Consider the following 21,177-nt stretch of genomic DNA (forward strand, 5'->3'; position numbering starts at 1 on the left):
TTTTTTCCAGCTCTGTATCAGATTTCTATTTGTGTTCAGATTTCTGCTATACTTATCCTATGGTATTGAATACCCCCTATGTTTATTGAATGTCCCCGTCATTTATTGTATTTCTTGTACTATGTAACCCACCTTGAGTCTCAATGGGAAAGGTAGACTATAAATAAATAAATAAATAAATAAATAAATAAATAAATAAATAAATAAATAAATAAATAAAATCTTACCATGATATTTAAAAGCAGATCGTGTTCCTTGTGTACAGATGCATTTATCTTAAGACAAAGATAAGAACCTTTAAAATTCTTCTTTAAAAATTCATATCAGAAGCAAAATGTATAAGGCTTGCTTGGATCACCATTGTGAGGTAGCTAGAGAGATGGGGGGAGATAGCTGTCAATTTCCTATATTGTGCATGGGGTTGGACTAGATGGCCCTGGGGGGTTCCTTTCAGCTCCATGTTTCTATGTTATTGCATAAAACATTTCCCCTAATGTCCTCCAGTAGCTGCCTTGTCCACAGTCCCTTTCTGATCATCTGTGCTACATGTTCCTCAAAAAACAAACTGGCGCATTTTCTCCCCAACATTTCCACCTATGGCTTTGAGTAATTAACAACCCAGCTTCTGGTGTTTGCACTCCTTCACTACAGGCAGTCCCAGCTTCAAATGCAGCTTTCCTGGTTCAGTCTAATGTTCTCTCAGTTCTCTGTGGGCATTCAGGCTGTGTATGGAAGTTTTATGATCAATTTGTGTTGATCATAAAACAGAAGGAAGCAGGTGTTTCTGCACTCCAAGTCATTATTTGCCTTTATATGGCACTTATTGACTTGAGAAGTTTCCAACATTTCTTTTAAAAGAAGAAAAGTGATGCTAAAGTACTGTTCCACAAAACTATGTGCTACAGATCAAGGTGGCTGATCATATGGGTCAGCCCCAACGTTTCATATGGGTCTGGTCTGATATCTTCTGCAAAAATGCTGATTATACTTTCAATTTTTATTTTCTCCCAGGGGGGGAAAAGTTGAAATAGATATATTTGCTTTTGCACATATTTGTGCATGGTTATCTTTGCTTCTCTTTTCCTACAGTCACTGCAAACATTAAGTGTGAAATCTTAGGAGCAGGATCTTGTCCCTCTCATTCATGCTATCTTTATTAAAGACCTTGTACATATATGGCATTATAGCCAATAATTAGATTACTATACTTCCTTTATACAGGACTCCAAACCTATGGCTCATTAATATATCTAATTTTCAACATGGTCCCATCTGTGGTTGCTGGAATCCAGAGACTGGCACCATGGGGAGACAATACAAATCTTTCTACAAACATGAGACAACCCCCAAGTTAGCTAAAAAAAATAACAGCTCTTTTTTAAAAAATGGAAGGTTAAAACCCTCCAAAATGGTTGAAGCAGCACTGGTAGCTTTAAAAAACAAACTCCCTCATTGGCCATTGCTAGGTAACCACAACTATTGCCAACATTCAAGCCGGTTTCTGTCAGTGAAAGGCTGAGGAAGGGGGTCTTTTCCAGGGCTATTTTGGCCTTTGAGGGAGGACTCATCAGGGCTAGGCCTGGCAGCAACCACAGAACAATTTGCTACCATGCAGTTTGCATGACTCACCCAAGCCCAGCTGCTTCTACTGTTCAACAGTAGGTACCCCTACTTGTCAGTGTTGTGTGGTGGTTAGAGCTTCAGATTAGGTTCTAGGAGACCCAGGTTCAAATCCCCACTCTGCTGTGAAAGCTCATTCAGTGAATTTGTAGCAATCACACTCTCTTAGACTAACCTATCTGACTAGGCTTTGGTGTGTGGGGTGGTGGTGGTGGGATAAAATGGAGAACAGAAGCATGATACACGTTAGTTTAGGGTCCCATTGTAGAGAAAGGCAAGGTATAAATGAATTAAATAATAAATATAGCTGGAGGTGGGGGGCAGATAAAAGGTAGGCTGGTGGGTGAGTGGGCAGAATAAAGCAGGGAAAGGGGAGAGAATATGGGAGTTGCCAGGAAAGAGGAAATACAGTGGGATGGGGGATACAGAAGGAAGTGAGTAGCCTAGCCTCCCAAATGTCCATGTTGGTTCCTCACCATGCAACTGGGGCCAGCCCAGCTGGCACTACATAACTGCACCTTGCTAAGTGACTGGCATCGGCCAGCTCAGCTCAAGCTTTCTGAGGGACAGACTGCCAGGGAGATGGAAGGAGGGAAAGCTGAAGACAGAGGAGGGATCAAAGTAGGTTGGCTGGTGAGTGGGAATGTGAGAAGGAAATGGGAAAGGGGAGAGGTTGTGTGGGCTTTTGGGGAGGGGAAATAGGAAATAATGGGGAAAGCTAAAATGAGTTGCTTTCCAGCAACCCACTTTGTATCTTCATAATTTTCTGCCTGTCCACATGATCATACATAAATTACATCCTCTTGGGGTGAGGAGCATCAAATTTCAAACCAACAGCACACTTCAGAGTGGGTCAAGTGTGTATTTAAAGTGGAATAAAATGTGTACTTCATTAGACTGTTCACATAGATGTCCATATTACCAGAAGCACTTGGACTTTGATCCACTTGATATCACCTAAATAACATGAGACAAGTCCAAGTCTGTGAAGGCAATTCATTTTGCTTTTAGGACTTACCTTTAGCAGTAGGGCTGCAACATCCTGCACCTTCCGCTCATTCTCTGAACAATTAAAATGAATTAATGTTGTTGTTTTTTAAAAAAATAGATGAGAATGAAAGTTATCAAGATCACACTACTAAGGCCTTTTTTGAAAAAGCAACTCTATGAAGCAGGAAATGTATCCCCAAGGTTGCATGGAGGAAGTTGAAAAGCTTTGTCTTCTATTTACTAGTGGATGTAGCCACTTTTACTTCCTGCATCAAGTTATTCTTCTGCAGCTGACAGCCAAAATAAAGCAGCTGTGATAATACAATTTAAAACTATTAGCCTTTGATAATGTACCCAGCAGTGCAATACTAGCTTCTAAGCTTTTTCCTTCACTCATACACTGTCCCTTGACTGATTTCAAGTGATGGTGAATTTGGCCTTGGTTTTTGACAATAGCCAGTGGAGGAAATCAAAGGCCTCTTAAGCACATCCGCAAAGTATACCCATGGACCACTGTTCCACAAGGGCTTATCTCCTCCAGTATAAAATGGCTTCCCTTCTTGGTCGTTACTAACTAGTGTTATGATGGCGCAAAGAACTGAAAAACTTCTGTCATAACTTTCATAAATCACTCAAAAAATGACTCTTCAGTTTTATACAAAGGGAATGCTAAAAAAATAGGACTTATGTTCTTGTTCTCTTTTCTTCTCTCCCCAAAGGTAAATGGAAAAGACTTATCTAAAGCAACCCATGACCAAGCAGTAGAAGCATTCAAAACAGCTAAAGATCCCATCGTAGTCCAGGTCCTTAGGAGAGCACCACGTACCAAACTGTTCAGTCCCTCTCATGAATGTCTCCTCATTGACATGGGCACCCAAACGGATATCACCTTTGAACACATCATGGCTTTAACCAAGATGGGCTCACCCACTCCACCAGTTACAGTACTGGATCCATATCTCTTACCTGAAGAGTAAGTATTTTCTTTAAAGTTCTAAATGTTTTTTTTAAAAAATCGCTCCAGGTAGCAGTCATTGGAAGAACATTACTAACAAATAATGTAGGGATGCATTTTAGATTCCTGTAAAAGGTGCCACGATGTTCTCAGAAGGTATGCAAGATTCTGAAGAGTCATCATGAAAATGCAACATGTGTCTACCTAATAAATAAGACATAGGAATAGAATCCATTGATCCATCTTCACCTACCTCACCTTACCAACTCTTTCTTTATGGAGATCAGATTGGCATACATCCTCTCCTATATTTTATCCTCACAACAACCACATGAGATATATTTGTTTGAGAGTGAGTGATTGAGTGAGAGAGCCAGTTTGGTGTAGTGGTTAAGGGCACAGGACTCTAATCTGGAAAGCCCAGTTTGATTCCTCACTCCTCCACTTGAAGCCAGCTGGGTGGCCTTGGGCTAGTCACAGTTCTCTGGAGCTCTCTCAGTTCCACCCACCTCACAGGGTGTTTTGTTGTGGGGATAATAATGGCATACTTTGTAAACCGCTCTGAGTGGGCATTAAGTTGTCCTGAAGAGCAGTATATAAATCGAATGTTGTTGTTGTTGTTGTTGTTGTTGTTGTTGTTATTGGCCCAAGGTCACCCACTCAGCTTCAGAAATAACTTATTTCTGGGATCAGAAATAACATGCAAAACAACAGCCTATATCCAACCACATTCCAAAAACTTAAGGGCACGTAATTTTTCTTAAATGCTTGGGTGCCAACCACCATTTGGAAATGACAAGTGAGTGATTCAAATATTTAGTGTCACATTTCAGTGATTCAGAAGAACCTGCGAAATAGAAACAGTTTGCCACATCCTTGCTTCTGAATAATGTGTGGGAAAGCTCTCTGTTACACATATGTAATGAAACTATGTGAAATCATCCATCAATGGTGTCTTTTGACAAGAATCCTATTAATTGCAATTCAGTTTCTTGAAAGCTGCTGTCATAAAAGGCAATTATACAAACTGAAGCATGTTCCTTCTGTGATGGGATGATGTATAACTTCACATGCGACTGTCATGTAACAGAGGAGGTGGATGCTTGCAGTCTGAGAAATATCTATACCTGATCTATGTTCAGCAGAGGTTTGGACCCTCCCATGTACTGCATTCCAAGTAGCTTGTGGAGTTCAGAATGGTTTTCAAAGCAATGCAAGACAGGGATGCTGTTTTCCCTTTCCCATAAAAATGTTTTTAAAATATTCAGCATACACACAAAGGTTGGTACATGCACTATGCAGCTGTCCTGAACTCAGATATTGCATCCATCTTGTTCACTGTGGACTGTTTGGATTAGAGCAGTTCTCTGGGGTCTGGCATGAATCCTTCAAAGCTCTGATGAAGATACCAGAGATGGAATCTTTTGCATACAAAGCACAAGGTATATGGCCTTCCCTTTGGGTTGTATCTTTTCTGTCTTCATTCTTCATTTATTTATTAAAATATATATACCTCACTTTTCACCATGGCTTTAGTTGGCTTACAGAACTCAGGTTAAAACATACAAAATTAAGTAAAACTCCAAATAATGCCCCTTCCCCAATATATCTGCGACTCATACGCCATTAGAATTCCTATCAAGTAAAATGGCTTTACATTGCTGCTCTCTTTTTCACGGTGAACATAAATTTCACACAGCTGACAGCAACTTCCTTCTGTTCCAATGTATTAATTACTTTATTATAATCCTATGGCAATGATACATAAATAAGTTGTTCTCTAGGGCAGATACTTCTTCAGAATGGTGTCAAGGAATTTCTTGAATCAATTTTTAATTACTGCTAGCAATGTTCTGATATTTTTACACATCCAAATGAAAGAATAAATTGCTGCCTTAGCCACACTCAAGCCCACCCATAGTCTTAATGTAGGAAAGAATTCTCTTCAGAGTATGTTATTATCTCACATGGATATGGGATACTTGTTTCTGTAGCAAGAAGAAAATGGTACAAATCTGCCCCAAATGGCAAGGTATTAGTATGTGATGAACATTTTGTTTGCAGAAAACTGCAGCGATACTGCCAATAAGACAGCACTTTTGAAGTGAAATGCAGTTTCAGATCTGTTTATATTTTGACAATGAAAGATGGATTTCCAAAGAGCAGAACTTCAGTCAGTGTCCTTGCTTCCAAAAAGTTTCAAGTCCTTTTGGGCTGTAGCCCCTATCCTGCTTGGGCTTCTTTTGCAGTACTTTGCATTGCAACTCCAGTTTGGGAAATTCTTGGAGATTGGGGGGGGGGGGTGGAGCCTGGAGAGGGCAGGGTTTGATGAGGGGAGGGACCTCATTAAGGTATAATGCCATATAGTTCACTCTCCAAAGCAGCTGTGTCCTCCAGGGGAAATGATCTCTGTGGCCTGGAGATCAGTTGTACTTCTGGGAGATCTCCAGTCACCACCTGGAGGCTGGCAACCCTAGCATTGCATTTAAGCTTCTGGCTGTCACCACCCCTGTGGAAAGACATGTAATCTTACTTGATTTTATCCACTGTGAACAATCTAGTAACCCATTTCCTTAGATGATCCTGAGGGTCTAATTTCTAAAGTTTAAGATTATCTGAGGTGTAAGAAAAGAATTCGTCTTTAACCACTTTTCCCCTCACCTTATGTTTATAAAATCATATAAACTCATAATCTGTGTGGAGAAATGTGTTTTATTTTGAAGGTTTGGACTGTGCCAAAACCTTCACCTTCAGTTTTACAAAGTTTCTCTGTCTAAGCAGAAAACAGGCAGGAGGGGGAAAGTCAAATCGATTGTTCTCCAGCCACACCCAGCCAATCTTTAGAAATACTAATGGCCTTCTCCACTAGAGACAATAACATCTAGCAGAGAAGAATGGTTTGGAGGACTTAAGATGCTAGAAAGTTTCTTCCTGGAAACTTCAGGAAAGGCTTCTTCGGCGCACAGAGGGGGGTGGGGGGGTGAAGATAGTAAAAGCCCTTGGCACAGTGGGAAAGGCCTCTCTTGGGATGACTTGGCAGAAGGAGGTCTCACAAATGAGCTCCTGCTGATGGCAGCGCTTGCCATGTGGAGGGCTGCAGGCCAGAATAAAGATGCCACGGTAATGAGAAGCTTTTAGAACACTGTGGCTTCTAAGTTAAAGTGCCTACCTTAGAATAAGATCAGCTAGGGCATGTACAGAGTGAGGGAGAGAGGAACTGTGTTTCTCTCTTTTGGAATCCCATGCTGAATCTGTCTCTGAGCTGAGCTGTGTGTGTGGGTATTTTCTTTTTAATAAATCCCGGGATCCTGTTAAAAAACCATCCCGGGAGATACTGCTAAAAAAAATCCCTGATCTTATCCATATGGGTTATCCTTTTATAGACCAGCTTCCTTGCTCAGGTTCATACTTAAATTGCCTAAAGAAAAAATTAACATTTTGGGAGAAAGACCAAGATCTCAACCACCATTTTGAAGGAGAGACAGGGGAAGAGGAGCAGGAGCCCCTACCACCACTGTATGCCCCGGGCAGGCAGAAGGATGGTACAGCAAGTGGGTAGGTGGGGTAGTAGGCGCTGACACCACCAAGTAGGAGGATGGGGTCCCTTCCATGAGTCTTGCATATTTAAAAAATGGATGTAACATTGACCACATTCCATTCTGTTAGCAAAAGGATTGATTAATTTTAATGATAGAATATTCTTGGTAGATCAATTTCACATTTGAGTTCTTTAGACTTTCAGATAAATGCCACACACTCCGTTTGTTAATTATAATTTGTTAATTAACCCCAAAGTCTACATTGATCACTTCTATTTGTCATACAGTCTCCCCTAAAATAATGATTCTTAAGTGACTCTCTCCCACCCATCTTCCACACTGAAGGTTCATGCAAATAATTCATTTAGCTTCTTTGCAGTCTTTGCCAGCATTTCTTTTACAACTTGATTGTTTAAAGATCCTTCCAGGCTAGTTTCTTGCTTCTGAGGTATTCAAAGAAATGTTTGTTTTATGATCTTTCCTCACTTTGCTCCTCAAATTCCTTCTGTTTTCTTTTATTTTAAACTATTTTGTTAGATTTTCTGCTTTTTTCCCAACCTCATTTGATCAGGATTTCCACTTTTTAAAGGAAACTGGTTGTATCTTTTATGGCTTCCATCACACTACTATTTAACCACACTTTTATTGTTGTGGCCTTGTTGTACCCTTTACTAATATGTGCTACAGATTTTAACTGAGCCACTATACTAGTGGTTTTAAATAACTTCCCATGTTTCTGGATGAGATTTGACCTCCCTGACTCTCCCATACAGCTTTCTTTTAACTGATTCCCATATTTTTGAAAGAATCTTTGGTTGGAAATTAAATGGTTGACTGTTCTAAGATGCTCCATGGCTGGCTGTTCTAAGATGCAATCTAATAATTTTGTCACTTTGTCAGGATTTGAATGTACATTTACACAGCCAGTGAGTCATTAATGGAAGTCACTAGTTATCATAACCATTTCTTTTTTGGATGGGAAACAAGTTTTCCCTACTACTTCACTGCCTTCATCGGGGAAAATGTGGATGAATGAAGCATAACATGGGAACGTATGGCATCGCCCCTGATGGATGTAATGGTCCTATTCAGTCATAACAGCAAACCATGGTTTGCTGTTACATGCACAAAACTGGATGGTTCTCGGTCTCCCCACTGATCAAATGTATTATTGTTGCTTTGCCAAAGAAGTAGTTGGATGCTGCATGAAATGTAAGAAAGAAGAGGGACAAGGGAGAAGCCAAAGCTTCTGTCATTATTCTGCTGGTGCAGGAGAAAAGTTCACATAGTTCCTCTTTCTATTATGCAATTGATCTTCCTTTTGGAAGTTTAGACAGAAGTTAAATACTTTAGAGCCATTGCAAAAATTCAAGGCTGCCCCTTTTCCTGCCCCATGTCAATCTTTCTCTCCTTTCTTTGAATCAGTCCTGCAGCATATATTCATATACAGCATGCACCCACACAAATGCTACTGTTTCCCATGCCTTACCATCCCTCCAGTTCTGCTTTCCCTGATAGCAATCAGCAGTAGTAACAATCAGCTGTTCTTTCGAGACTACTGCCTGAAATTATCTCTCTCTCTAGTGGGTTAGCCCCTGTCTGTTATGTGAATGAGACAGATTTTATATTTGTTTGCTTTTGGTTTAATGAGCTTACAACCTCAAAACCATTGATCACTTGCATCACATTGGCCTGGATATATGTGTGACATGTTAGTGATGATCTGCCATGAGTCTCAGGGAGGATTAATATGTTAATTAGAATAGCAAGAGATAACCTAAACTGTGCTTTATTTTCCCAGGCATTCATCAGGGCACGAATACTATGACCCAAATGATTACATGGGAGGCATTCATCAAGAAATGGACAGAGAGGAGCTAGAATTAGAGGTATGAGTAATAACTAGATGTTGTCATTTAATACAAAACATTTTAATGAATTTTCATGTGCTGTGAACTTAGCTTGGCATTAAAATTATGTTTGCATGCTATCCAAAAAGTATTGGAAATATGGTTGCAAGTAACGTTGGTTCTTCTGCAGTTCTGAGTGCAGGCTCTGTGAAATTAGTGCTTATTCACTTTAATATGCAGTTAATTAAATGTTGCATAATTAAAAGCCATGTCCTCAACTGGCATATACTGGAATGGGTTCCCTGAGAAGGTGAGGGGGCACCATCTTTTTTTTTAAAAAAATTATTTAAAAAGAAAAGATGTAAAAAATAGAAAGTGCATAGTAAAAGATTATACAAACACTATACTGGAAATTGAGTTGAGATGGGCAGCTCAGTCCTAACCCCCAAGAGAGCATCGTTGCTCGTGCATCAACATAAATGGGGTGCTGCTCCATGACTCCTCATGACTTTTGCAGGAGAGTCCTGCCGGCGCCCGAGTGTAGCAAGGTGAGGTGCCGCCACCACCAGGAGCACCCACCCGCCGTTCCCCTGACAACCCCGCTCATACCAGCCAACGGCCACACCCCTCCTCTGACAGGCAGGCAAGGGGCAAGCAGCAATGCAGCCAATGGGGAGGCCACAATCCCCACCGCCGCCAATACCCCCTCCCCCTCAGAGAGCAGGTGTAACCTGTTTTGTTCAAGGGCAATATCAAATAAATAGATTTATCTAATTTAAGAACTGGGAGAGTTCATGTCTATGACAGTGTGATCCCACCTTGTGACACTTGCATTTATAAAAGATTACAATGAACAAACTTGAAAAAAACCATCTTATTTGGAACAATACAATAATAAAGCATATATAACAACGTATTGTCGAAGGCTTTCACGGCCGGAGAACGATGGTTGTTGGGGGTTTTCCGGGCTGTATTGCCGTGGTCTTGGCATTGTAGTTCCTGACGTTTCGCCAGCAGCTGTGGCTGGCATCTTCAGAGGTGTAGCACCAAAAGACAGAGATCTCTCAGTGTCACAGTGTGGAAAAGATGTAGGTCATTTGTATCTACTCAGGAGGGGTGGGGTTGAGCTGAGTCATTCTGTAAGAGTTTCCCAGGGTGTGGAATGCTAATGGCGGGAGGCTTCACTGTATCCTGAGGAGGTTCTTTTGCATATGGATTGGTGCTTGATGTGCTAATCTTCTCTGCAGGGCTATTGTCGGGTGTGGAGTGTTTTGTTGGCCTGGTGTTTTTCAGAACTGGAACCCATGCTCTGTTCATTCTTAAGGTTTCTTCTTTCCTGTTGAAGTTTTGCTTATGCTTGTGAATTTCAATGGCTTCCCTGTGCAGTCTGACAAAGTAGTTGGAAGTGTTGTCCAGTATTTTGGTGTCCTGGAATAAGATACTGTGCCCTGTTTGAGTTAGGCTATGTTCAGCCACTGCTGATTTTTCAGGCTGTCCAAGTCTGCAGTGTCTTTCATGTTCTTTTATTCTTGTCTGGATGCTACGCTTTGTGGTCCCGATGTAAACTTGTCCACAGCTGCAGGGTATACGGTCTACTCCTGCAGAGGTGAGGGGGTCTCTGCTGTCTTTTGCTGATCGTAGCATCTGTTGTATTTTTCGGGTGGGTCTGAATACTGCTTGAAGGTTATGCTTTTTCATAAGCTTTCCCATCTGATCAGTAATTCCTTTGATATATGGCAAAAAACACTTTTCCTGTGGGAGACTGTTTTTCTTTGGTTGTTTGATTCATCCTGGGTTTGATTGCTCTTCGGATTTCATTTCTGGAGTAGCCATTTGCCTGAAGTGCGTGGTTTAGATGATTAATTTCCTCATTGAGAAAGCGCGGCTCACATATCCGTCTTGCATGATCCACTAATGTTTTCATTATGCCTCTTTTCTGTCGGGGGTGGTGATTGGAGTTTTTGTGTAAGTACCGATCAGTGTGAGTTGGTTTCCTGTAGACCTTGTGACCTAACTGAAAGTTTGCTTTGCGGATGACCAAGGTATCCAGGAATGAGAGTTTTCCCTCACTTTCTTTCTCCATTGTGAATTGTATGTTCAGGTGGATGTTGTTGAGATGATTCAAAAACTCCATCAATTCTTCCTCCCCATGGCTCCAAATGATGAATGTATCATCCACAAACCGGAACCATACACTGGGTTTGTGGGGTGCTGATTCTAGAGCTGTTTTTTCAAAATGTTCCATGTAGAAGTTTGCTATAACTGGGCTGAGTGGGCTCCCCATGGCCACCCCATCCATCTGTTCATAGAATTCGTTATCCCATTGGAAGTAACTGGTTGTCAGACAATGATGGAATAAGGCTGTTACATCCTCTGGGGGCAACACTTCCAACTACTTTGTCAGACTGCACAGGGAAGCCATTGAAATTCACAAGCATAAGCAAAACTTCAACAGGAAAGAAGAAACCTTAAGAATGAACAGAGCATGGGCTCCAGTTCTGAAAAACACCAGGCCAACAAAACACTCCACACCCGACAATAGCCCTGCAGAGAAGATTAGCACATCAAGCACCAATCCATATGCAAAAGAACCTCCTCAGGATACAGTGAAGCCTCCCGCCATTAGCATTCCACACCCTGGGAAACTCTTACAGAATGACTCAGCTCAACCCCACCCCTCCTGAGTAGATACAAATGACCTACATCTTTTCCACACTGTGACACTGAGAGATCTCTGTCTTTTGGTGCTACACCTCTGAAGATGCCAGCCACAGCTGCTGGCGAAATGTCAGGAACTACAATGCCAAGACCACGGCAATACAGCCCGGAAAACCCCCAACAACCATCATATATAACAACAATCATGTAACAAAACAGGCCTGTTTTACTCAAGCAGACCCAGGTCTCATTGTTTCTGACTTCTGTATGGTGGTCAGTCCCTTGAATTGCAGCAACTTGTAGCTGTGCTCTACGTTGAGATGCCTTCTGTTCTTCACAGGAGTCCTAAAACATTAATAGAGATTTCATACAAAGGAGCGCTTCTGAGGAGAGAGTGCTTCTCCCTGCAGTTTCAGGCCCTCCAGTCTCTCAGGGAATATTGTGCATTTTTTTCCTTATAAGGAATACCCCAACACTTTATCTCCCTCTAGTGGGCAAGGGTTACACAAGCATCACTGCCAGGGAGAGGGGCAGAGGTGACAGTGAAGGTCTGGATCAAACACCCACCCTCTCGCCCATCCAGCCCCCATTTCCAATGAGGGCCAGGCCGTGGCTGCAGCTTGGTGCACCTGCAAATCCACAGTGTCGCCACCGCTACCCTGGGAAACTGGTTCCCCCTCCCTGAAAAGTGGAACCAGAAAGCCTGCAGCACTTGGGAGCAGCCCCCAGGATTCGGAGAGGCAGGTGGGGGGCGGGTTCTACAATGAGTGATAGGAATGCGGATTGGAAACCACGTGAGAGGCCAGCTCCCCGGGCCAGGTTTTCCAAGTCCATCCCTGCTTCCGCAAACAGCGAAATGGAGGGTGGTCCATCCTTCTGCAGGTGGGGGAGATCTGAAGATGTCACTTCACTTCCTCCACCTCCCTGCAGTAACGTCTGCCTTCCCCTCTGCCTGGCTTATCAGATGCCAGCAGCTCTGTCTGGTAGAATGAATGTCCTCAGTGGAGCATTCCCCCCTCCCCCCGCCCCCCTGCCAGACATTAATGGGCCACAGTTCAATTCCCACCCCACTGCTTAAACTTACATTGAGAGGAGGGAAGGGGGCAGGGGAGCCGAACAGGGCGCCACTTGATACATGCTCCTCCTGGCAGCAGAGCCCACCCCCTCGATCCAAGCCCTGAGCCAGGAAAAATTTGTGGGAATGTGTGAGAAGACATCCCAATGGGGAGTAGGGAGGAGCGGCAGCTGTTGTCAAAGTCAGGGGAGCGAGTGAACAGACAACAGTTTCTTGTTTTTCAACACATTTTATTAAACTGGAAAAGGTGCAGAGGTTCTCTGGAAGTATTTCCTGCCAATGTGGCCAAGCTGCAGGCTGCCTTGGTAAACTGCTCCCTGTGCAAGACATGAATGGCACATGTGGAGGCTTACAGGGAGCTCAGACAGCCACATCCCTTGGTCTCCCAGACGAGTGGTGATCTGCCTGCAAGGGAAAGAGGCACATGTTGCAAGTGAATCAGGCTAGTGCATGGCTGATGCCAAGCCCAATCTGCAACATCTGGGAAAGTGTCCTTTGGTTAAGATCTGTGGCGGTAGCTCCACAGGTGCAGCTCACAACCACATGATGCAGGACTCTCTGGTGTGACAGCACTCTGCCTCGGGATGATCTTATCCCATGAGGGAGAAAGTCAAGTGGCTGAGTGCCCTTCAGCAATAGGGTGTTATGTACACTCAGTCAACCCAACCACTGGCCACACTTCCTCTTCTGCCGGAAGGGGCTGCAGCTGAGGGAGTCTGAACAGAGCTCCCAAATGGGTAGCGCCCCCCCCTCAATTGGCTGTGTCAAATGCAGTTTTCTGGGCAACTACCTCTGGGGCAGGCAGGGGCTGCTGTCACTGCCTCCTCACCTGCCTAGCCTCACCTGAAGAGGCTAGCGGTCAGGCGAGTTCAGGTGAGGGGGCAGCTGGCACAAATCAGCGAGCCGGGTTAGCTGCCACCCATCTCCTTCTTACCTGTCAGTTCTCCCTCATTTCTTACCGAGCTGGAACTTCAGAGTCAGATAACCTGCAAGGAGGCTTGAGTGGTTATCGTTAGCCAGACATTCTGGACTTTGCCCTTCTTCCCTTGAGCGAGTCCAAAGCTCTCCCAGTTTTCCTGCTAAGTCCCCCCAGTGCACTCAGTGCCCGCCACCATGAGTAGCCTCTCTCCCGCCCCATGCACAAAGTACCCATGGCAGAAGGCTGACGGGCAGAGCCTTCATCCATGTGCTCACCGACCTGAGGTCATGAGCAGCACAGCCAGATGTTTTGTAGGGTGCATGAGCAAGTTATTGGGTGCGGGGAGGGAGGCTCGCCCACTCCGGAAGTGGATATGGATTGGCCCCCGTGGTAGTTCCCATCCTATGCTCCTTCGGGCTGCAGGGGTGGGGCTGAGTGCTGGGAGAGGGGCTTGAGTTTTTCCATTCAATGGGTGCCTATGGGCTACGCCTCCTTTTTTTCTGGCATAATTTTCCACCATTGCAGGGGGCATTCCCAGGGCTGAGGTGGCTTTGGAAGCGGACTAACTCATGCCCTGCCCCACCCCCTCCCACGCTGGCATGGGGACTTGCACCAGACTTGCGCCTCAAGCGTGCCCACCGACGGCGACCCAGTTGTGGTACTGCGCCTTGGGTGGGCGCAAGCGGAGAGGGGTTTATGTCAACATAAGTGCCATTTACGGCTGTGCAAGGCTTAGTTCTCTCCCTATGCAGTTTCCACCCTGCTGCTTAGGATTGCACTGTAATACAATCTTATATAAACAGTACATTTTGAATTAGTTTGAAACTTATACAAGCACTGCATTTGAAATTATATTGCGCTAATAAAAGAATACATTCAAAATTTGCCATAACTAAACAGAATTGTGTAACAGCTCTCCTTCTCTCTCCTTGGTTAACTTTCCTTATCCAATCTACAATATCAGTGTCTATTTTTCTTTCCTTAATTCTCTCTGTTTTATCTTCTTGTCTTTATACTACCTTAGTGTTAACTTCTGCCTAAACAGTCAAAGAAATCCCTCTATTTTCCCCAAAATTCAACTATCACTCTATTATGTACATAAGTAGTTAATTTAGCCATTGATACATATTCATAAATCTTATCTTTCCACTGTGACATATCAGGACAAGCCTCTATTTTCCATTTTGATGCATATAATGTCCGGGGTCCGCAAGCCAGCTCCCAGACTTACCTGGAGAAAAGGACGGGAGACCCCTGGGAGACATCCGCCCAGCTGCTTCCACAGGCACTTGTCTGGGGGGCTGGAACAGTCACAGCACCCCAGCAGCAGAGCCAGGGGGCTGGAACAGGCCCAGCACCCCAGCAGCAGAGTCAGGGGACCCAGAGGCTCCAGGGAAGGCAACACAGCCAGCAGCAACTGTGGGAGGGGAAGAGCCAGAGGGGGAAGCCTGCCAAGGAAGGGCAGCCGCGCCCAGCTCCAAGGGACAGGCAGCCCAGATGCCAGCTGGAAGGGGACCTCGTGAGCAGAGGCAGAGACGGCCAAGGGACAGCACCTGGAAAGGCCCTGCCAGCCCAGTCCTTCAGGGAAGGTTAAAGGAGAATGAGGGATGGAGAGAAGAAGGCACACCTAGAGGAAGCCTCAGCTGGGACACCTTTACATTCAGCCCCACCCTGCTAGAGAGGCAGGGAAGGCCTGGAGGAGTTAATGAAAGAGAAGGAACACCTGAGAGCAGACACAGCTGGGCAGCCTCAGGAGAGAGAAGGAGCTTGGAAGGAAGGGCGGAGGCAGCCAAGGGAAACCCTATAAATACTGGCTCAGGAGAGCATTCAGGGTGGGTTGATTGAGTAGGAAGGAGGAAGGAGGAAGGAGGAAGGAGGAAGGAGGAAGGAGGAAGGAGGAAGGAGGAAGGAGGAAGGAGGAAGGAGGAAGGAGGAAGGAGGAAGGAGGAAGGAGGAAGGTGGTGGTGGTGGTGGTGGTGGTGGTGGTGGTGGTCAAAGGGGATGAGTGGCACAGGTTGAGCAGGCCAGCGAGTGGACTGAGAGGGAGTCTGGGTGAGGTATACTGCCCCTCCTTCCACAGAGCAGGGTCCTGCAGCATCCCTGACACCCCTTTGATGTCAGGCTGGCCATGCCGGGGCCCCGCCCAGTGGCAGCCGCCGCAAGCCCTGACATATAATACTCTTGCTATCCTCACCGTGTGATGGAAAAGATCTCCCTGTTCTTTCTTAACATTAGTAGGTAGGATTTTTAAGAGTGTATTCTTTGGATTTAATTCAAATCTTAGTTTAAGAATCTTCTGCATCTCTTCATATAGCTTTATCCAATATTTTTGTGTTTTCTTGCAGGTCCACCACATACGATAAAATGTTGTGTCCATGTTTTGACATTTCCAACAATGACCCCTGTAACCCTTACTAATTCTTGCAATGTCTTTTTTATATCAGTTCTCTCTCAATAACTGGCAGTCTGTAAATTTTATGTCCTTAGTCCATAAATTTTCCCATAAGTTCATTGAGATAGTTTCTCTAAAGTTTTCCTTCCATTTTATCATGCAGGTTTTTACTTGCTCCATTTCTGTGTAAGAAGATTTTATAGACCTTCCCCAAGAGATGCTTCAGATCTCCAGATATTAATAGTTCAAATTTTTTCTCTCTCAACCTACCACCTTCTTTAAGAGTTTGTTCCTTTAATCTTGATACTATTTGGTGATATATCAGCCATGGGATATTTTTGCCTTGAGTTTGAGTTTCTTGCCAAGTTTTTACATTTCCTTTCTTATCAATCATTGATTTATAACTGAGCTGATCAATTCTATTTCTCATAGGTGTGTCATAGTAAGCATTAATTGGCAACATCAGTGGAGAGATTAGTAGACTCAATCTATTTCTTCATTGAAACCAGATCTTAAGCAACCCATCCCTTAATATATGGATCCCATCCTGTTTATGAATGGGTTTCCAAAATCCAAATCCAATTTATTACAGCAAAAGCCAGCAATATAAAACAATACGATTACAAGCAATAAATCAATATTATCAATACAGGAAAACCACAGGCATAAAGGGATAAGAGTGAAAATGGAATAACAATAATGAGAATAGAAAAAAAATTATGATGTTTTTTCCACTAAGAGAAGTTTACGTTTTCTGATAGCTAAAGAGCAGAATTTGGCCACAGCATAGGTTACTGAGCTCTGAGAATCTTCTAAAAGAAATTTGCGCAGAACTTCTGGTCTAAATTCCAAATAGGATGGGTTTCAATAATTTCTTTATCCATAAGTAATTATGCCTTCTTTGGCATCTGCTGTCTCCAATTTGATATGCCTACTACTTGGATTTATAATCCAATCTGTTATCTAGACTAGCGCTGCAACTTGGTGATAGAGTTTGATGTTCGACACTGCCAATCCCTTTCCATATGAAGTCATTTATTACTTTCTGCTACTTATTAAGAACCTTTTGTTCTATATAAATTGGAATAATTTGAAGTAAGAAGTTTAATTTGGGTAAGATATTCATTTTAACAGCTGAGATTCTTCCTAGCCATTGTCAGATATGCCTCCAGCATATCTGCCATGTGTTATGGATTCCTTGCTGCAGTGTGTAGTGTACCTCTGAGAACATGCAGAGGGAACCTGTTTTGCTGACTGGTTGCTAGCTGCTTATCTTGCAGGTGTTTTGGTTACAATTTCCTGACAGGCCTGAGAACGTGGCCTTGGAGTTCCAGCAGAGACTGCACCAACATCCTAAGAGACTGAGCAGAGCTCATCCTTTCCCTCCTCTCCTCTTCCCTGACTCCCTGGCTCAGCGCACCAAAATCCTAATAGTCTTTCCCACTGGAGGGCGTGGACTTCGTCCTATAATTAATCTTGCTTTGCTACCTTGAGTCACTTCAGCGAATGATCCTGTCTGACCATCTTGATTCTGGTATTTCTCTTCAATAAAGTAACTTTAACTCATACACCTGAGTGATGCAGTAAAGTGCTTGGGGATTTACCTGGCAAGACCTGACAGCCATGAGATACTGAGTTTTCCCCATCTCTGCAAATCTTCAATAATTCTTGTCCAAACTTTCTGATAGTTATCTTTATAGATATTTTCATTTTGTGATGATAAATTTATCCCTAGATATTTTATCAGCTTTGTAGTGATGGCACAGTCCATTATCTTTCCTTTCTTCTCTCATTCCTCTGTCAATAACAAGTAACATTATCTTTGTTTTCTTTTTATTCAGCTTGTATCCAGAGTACTATCTAAATCTTGATATTTGTTCCATTACATAAGTCAGGGAAATGTGTGGATTTGTTACTGATATGACCACATAATCTGTGTAGCTTTTCATTTTATGTGTCTCTTTCCCCTCCTTTATTCCAGCATTTCTGCTGTCTTGTCTAATTCTAACTGACAAAATTTCCAGCGCAATAATGAACAGTAATGGTAATATTGGACATCCCTAACATGTTCCTTTTGTTATTTCAATTTTCTTTGTAAATGAACCATCCACTAAAATTATTCATTGGTGTAAATACTCTGGATCCAATTCAAAAACGTGGTCCCACAGTTCATTCTTTGCAATGCTTTCATAAGGAACTTCCAAGAAATGTTATCAAATGCTTTTTCAGCATCCAGAAACATAAATTCAGTTTTTTCACCTTTTCTTCTTGAATATTCAATTGCATTGAGGAGATATCCGACATTATCTTTCATATATCTCTTCAGGACGAAGCCTATTTGATCTTCATGAATTTCTTCTGAAATGCATCTTCTTAATCTTTCAGCCATTATTGTTGTAAATATAATCCACATTCAGTAAAGAGATAGGCCTATATGATTGTAGTATAAATGGATCCTTTCCCACTTTATGTATTAAGGTTATGTTGGCTTCTTGACATGTCTGTGGTAAGATCTTGTTTTGTATCTTGTTCATCACTTGTTGCAAAGGTGTAGCCAATATATCTTCCAAAGATTTGTAAATCTGTTATCCCCCCTTCTTCTTTTTGTACCCCTATTTGTTCTGAATATATATATATATATATATATATATATATATATATATATATATATATATATATATATATATATATATATATATATATATATATATATATATATATATATATATAAAAGATTTGTAAATCCATCTGGACCTGGTGCTTTTGCAGCCTTCAACTTTTTGATTGCAGAGTTTATCTCTTGTATCGTTATTGCTTGGTTTATGATATTTCTGTGCTCAATCGTGAATTCTTTAATTGGTGTCTTGTAAATATTTCTCCATCTCTTCTTTTATTGTTTCTTCGTTATAAAGGTTGGAGAAGAAAGCTCTGATTTGATCTTTCATTTCTTGTTCTCTATAAATTAGTTGATTGCCTTTCCTGATTTCCGGCATCCTTCCCTTTATCCCTTGTTCTTTTTTTAACTAGTTCCATTTTTTTTCAGTTTTTGGGTTAAATTGTCTTTTACTTCCAGCTTAGCTTTTTTTCTTTTTGGACACTATTGCTAACAGTGTTCCTCTTACTTAAGCTTTGCTGGCTTCCCAAATTATTATTGGACAAACATCCTATATAGTATTTATGCTGAAATAGTCAATTCTTCCCTGCATTTTTACAATACATCCTCCTGTGGCAATAGAGTATCATTCAATCTCCATCTTCTTTCTTTCTTATCTCCAGTTTGATAGTTTATTGGATTGTGATCTGCTATGATCCTTGGATGAATTTCTGCTTTGTCTACTTTTGTCAAAAGGCTCTTGGATATCCAACACATATCTATTCCAGAGTATGTTTAATGCCTGTCTGAGAAAAATGTATAGTCTCTTTCCTTTTTATGTAGCCATCTCCAAGCATCCTCTAATTCCAAGGTTGAAATATTGTTGAATACACGCTTTGGAAGATTTTGTCCTGACCTATTGACCTATCAATTTTGGAATCAAGGACACCATTCATATCTCCAAAAATTAAGGTCTTTTCTTCTTGAAAGTCTAATAATTTCTGGAAGAATCTCTCGTAGAATTTCTTTTGGCCATTGTTTGGTGCATATAATGAGATCACTGTCCATATTTGTCCATCAGAAAACCTTATTTTTAAGGCCATCTATCTTCCCTCCTCATCTTTCAGTTCTTGAAGAATTTCCACACTTTGATAATTAACTTATATAGCCACACCTTTTTTCTTCAGTTGTGATGACGATATATAGACCTTGACCAATTTTTTACAATTTAGTAAGTGTTCTTGGTCTGTTTTAATATGGGTTTCTTGAGTGCATACAATATCTGCTTTTAGTTTCTTCAACTGATTAAAACGGTTTGATCTTTTAAAGGGGGAATTTAGTCCATTCACATTGACTGAGATGATCTTAAGTCCATTCGTTTTTCTTCCTTTTTCTTCATATTTCCATTTGCATAGTGCTCCTTTTTTTTCTCTAGTTGGAAAACTGGCATTGTCCAAGCTCGATGATTGATCAGTAATATCCAGTTCTAAATCTTGTAACAAATCCTCTGCTTCTGTAACTGATGTTACTGTTTTTTTTTCCCTTGACTCAAAAATATTTCCAATCCACCAGTGATTTTCCAATGGTATCTTATTTCTTTCTGTTACAAAACTTTCATCAAGGTCCCAAATTATTTTCGTATTTTAATTATTTTTGGTGGTAGTTCTTGAAATATTTGTATTTATTTTCCTACTACTTTCAGTGGTTCTTTCCTGTGTTGTTGAAGAATAGTGTCCTTTGTTTTCTTGTGTGAGAAGGTAACTAACAAATCGCATCTTTGAAGTTGATCCTGAAGATTTGTTCAATCTCTGGAAAATCTTGAACTTTCACATAGTTTTGAATCAACTTTCAAAATTTGCTCTCAAAGTCTTGGGCCCCAGTTGTTTCTGAAATACCACGGAATCTCAAATTTTTGCTCCTAAGTGGATTTCTAACGTCTCTATTCTTTGATCAGTATCTTTCAGAGATAGTGACTGTTGTGATTGTAATACTTCAATTTGGTCTTGCGACTCCTTCAATTCTTTACATTGCTCTTAAATTGCTTGAATACTGCTTGTTTTCTTCAATTTTTTTTGTTATTTCATGGAATCTGGTTGAGACCTCAGTCTTTAAGTTTTGTATATCCTTCTTGATTTCGGAAAATGTTTCTTGTGTCTTCTCATCTGTTTTCTTGAGCTGGGCTGACAATTCCTGAACCACTTTCTGGATCTCTCCAACTTGATCCTTGGTATTTTGAACCAGCTCTGTCGTTAGGGCCTTAAATTGCTGTGAAAGAGGATAAAACCTTTTCTGCTATTAGACCTATTTCATCTTCAGAACAGAGTTCAAGTTTGCCTTTCCTCGTACCTTTAGCAATTCTCTTGAGTTAGCCAAACTCCTTTGTCTCCTGACCTCTGCTAACAATCTTTCCATACAACAGTAACAATATAGAATCCTTCCAGCCCTCCAACTCTCAATTCATCAATTAAACATTAAAATACTAAACCCTTCAATATTTTATTAAATCTTCATTTAAAATCTTCTTAACATCTGGTTTTATGCAATAGAAATATCAAATACATATACATATAAGGAGTCACGATATAT

General features: G+C 41.8%; 1 protein-coding gene across 1 annotated transcript in view; it reads left to right on the forward strand.

The window, feature by feature from the left end:
* Positions 1-21,177, forward strand: part of PDZRN3 (PDZ domain containing ring finger 3) — a 272,058-nt gene that overhangs the window by 224,156 nt on the left and 26,725 nt on the right. Inside the window, exons 4-5 of the mRNA XM_054978427.1 lie at positions 3,330-3,583; positions 8,906-8,993. Of these exons, the coding sequence (XP_054834402.1) occupies positions 3,330-3,583; positions 8,906-8,993 (342 nt within the window). The remainder of the gene's footprint in view (positions 1-3,329; positions 3,584-8,905; positions 8,994-21,177) is intronic.

This window comes from Eublepharis macularius, chromosome 4 (assembly GCF_028583425.1).
Source record: "Eublepharis macularius isolate TG4126 chromosome 4, MPM_Emac_v1.0, whole genome shotgun sequence".
Classification (NCBI taxonomy): Eukaryota; Metazoa; Chordata; class Lepidosauria; order Squamata; family Eublepharidae; genus Eublepharis; species Eublepharis macularius.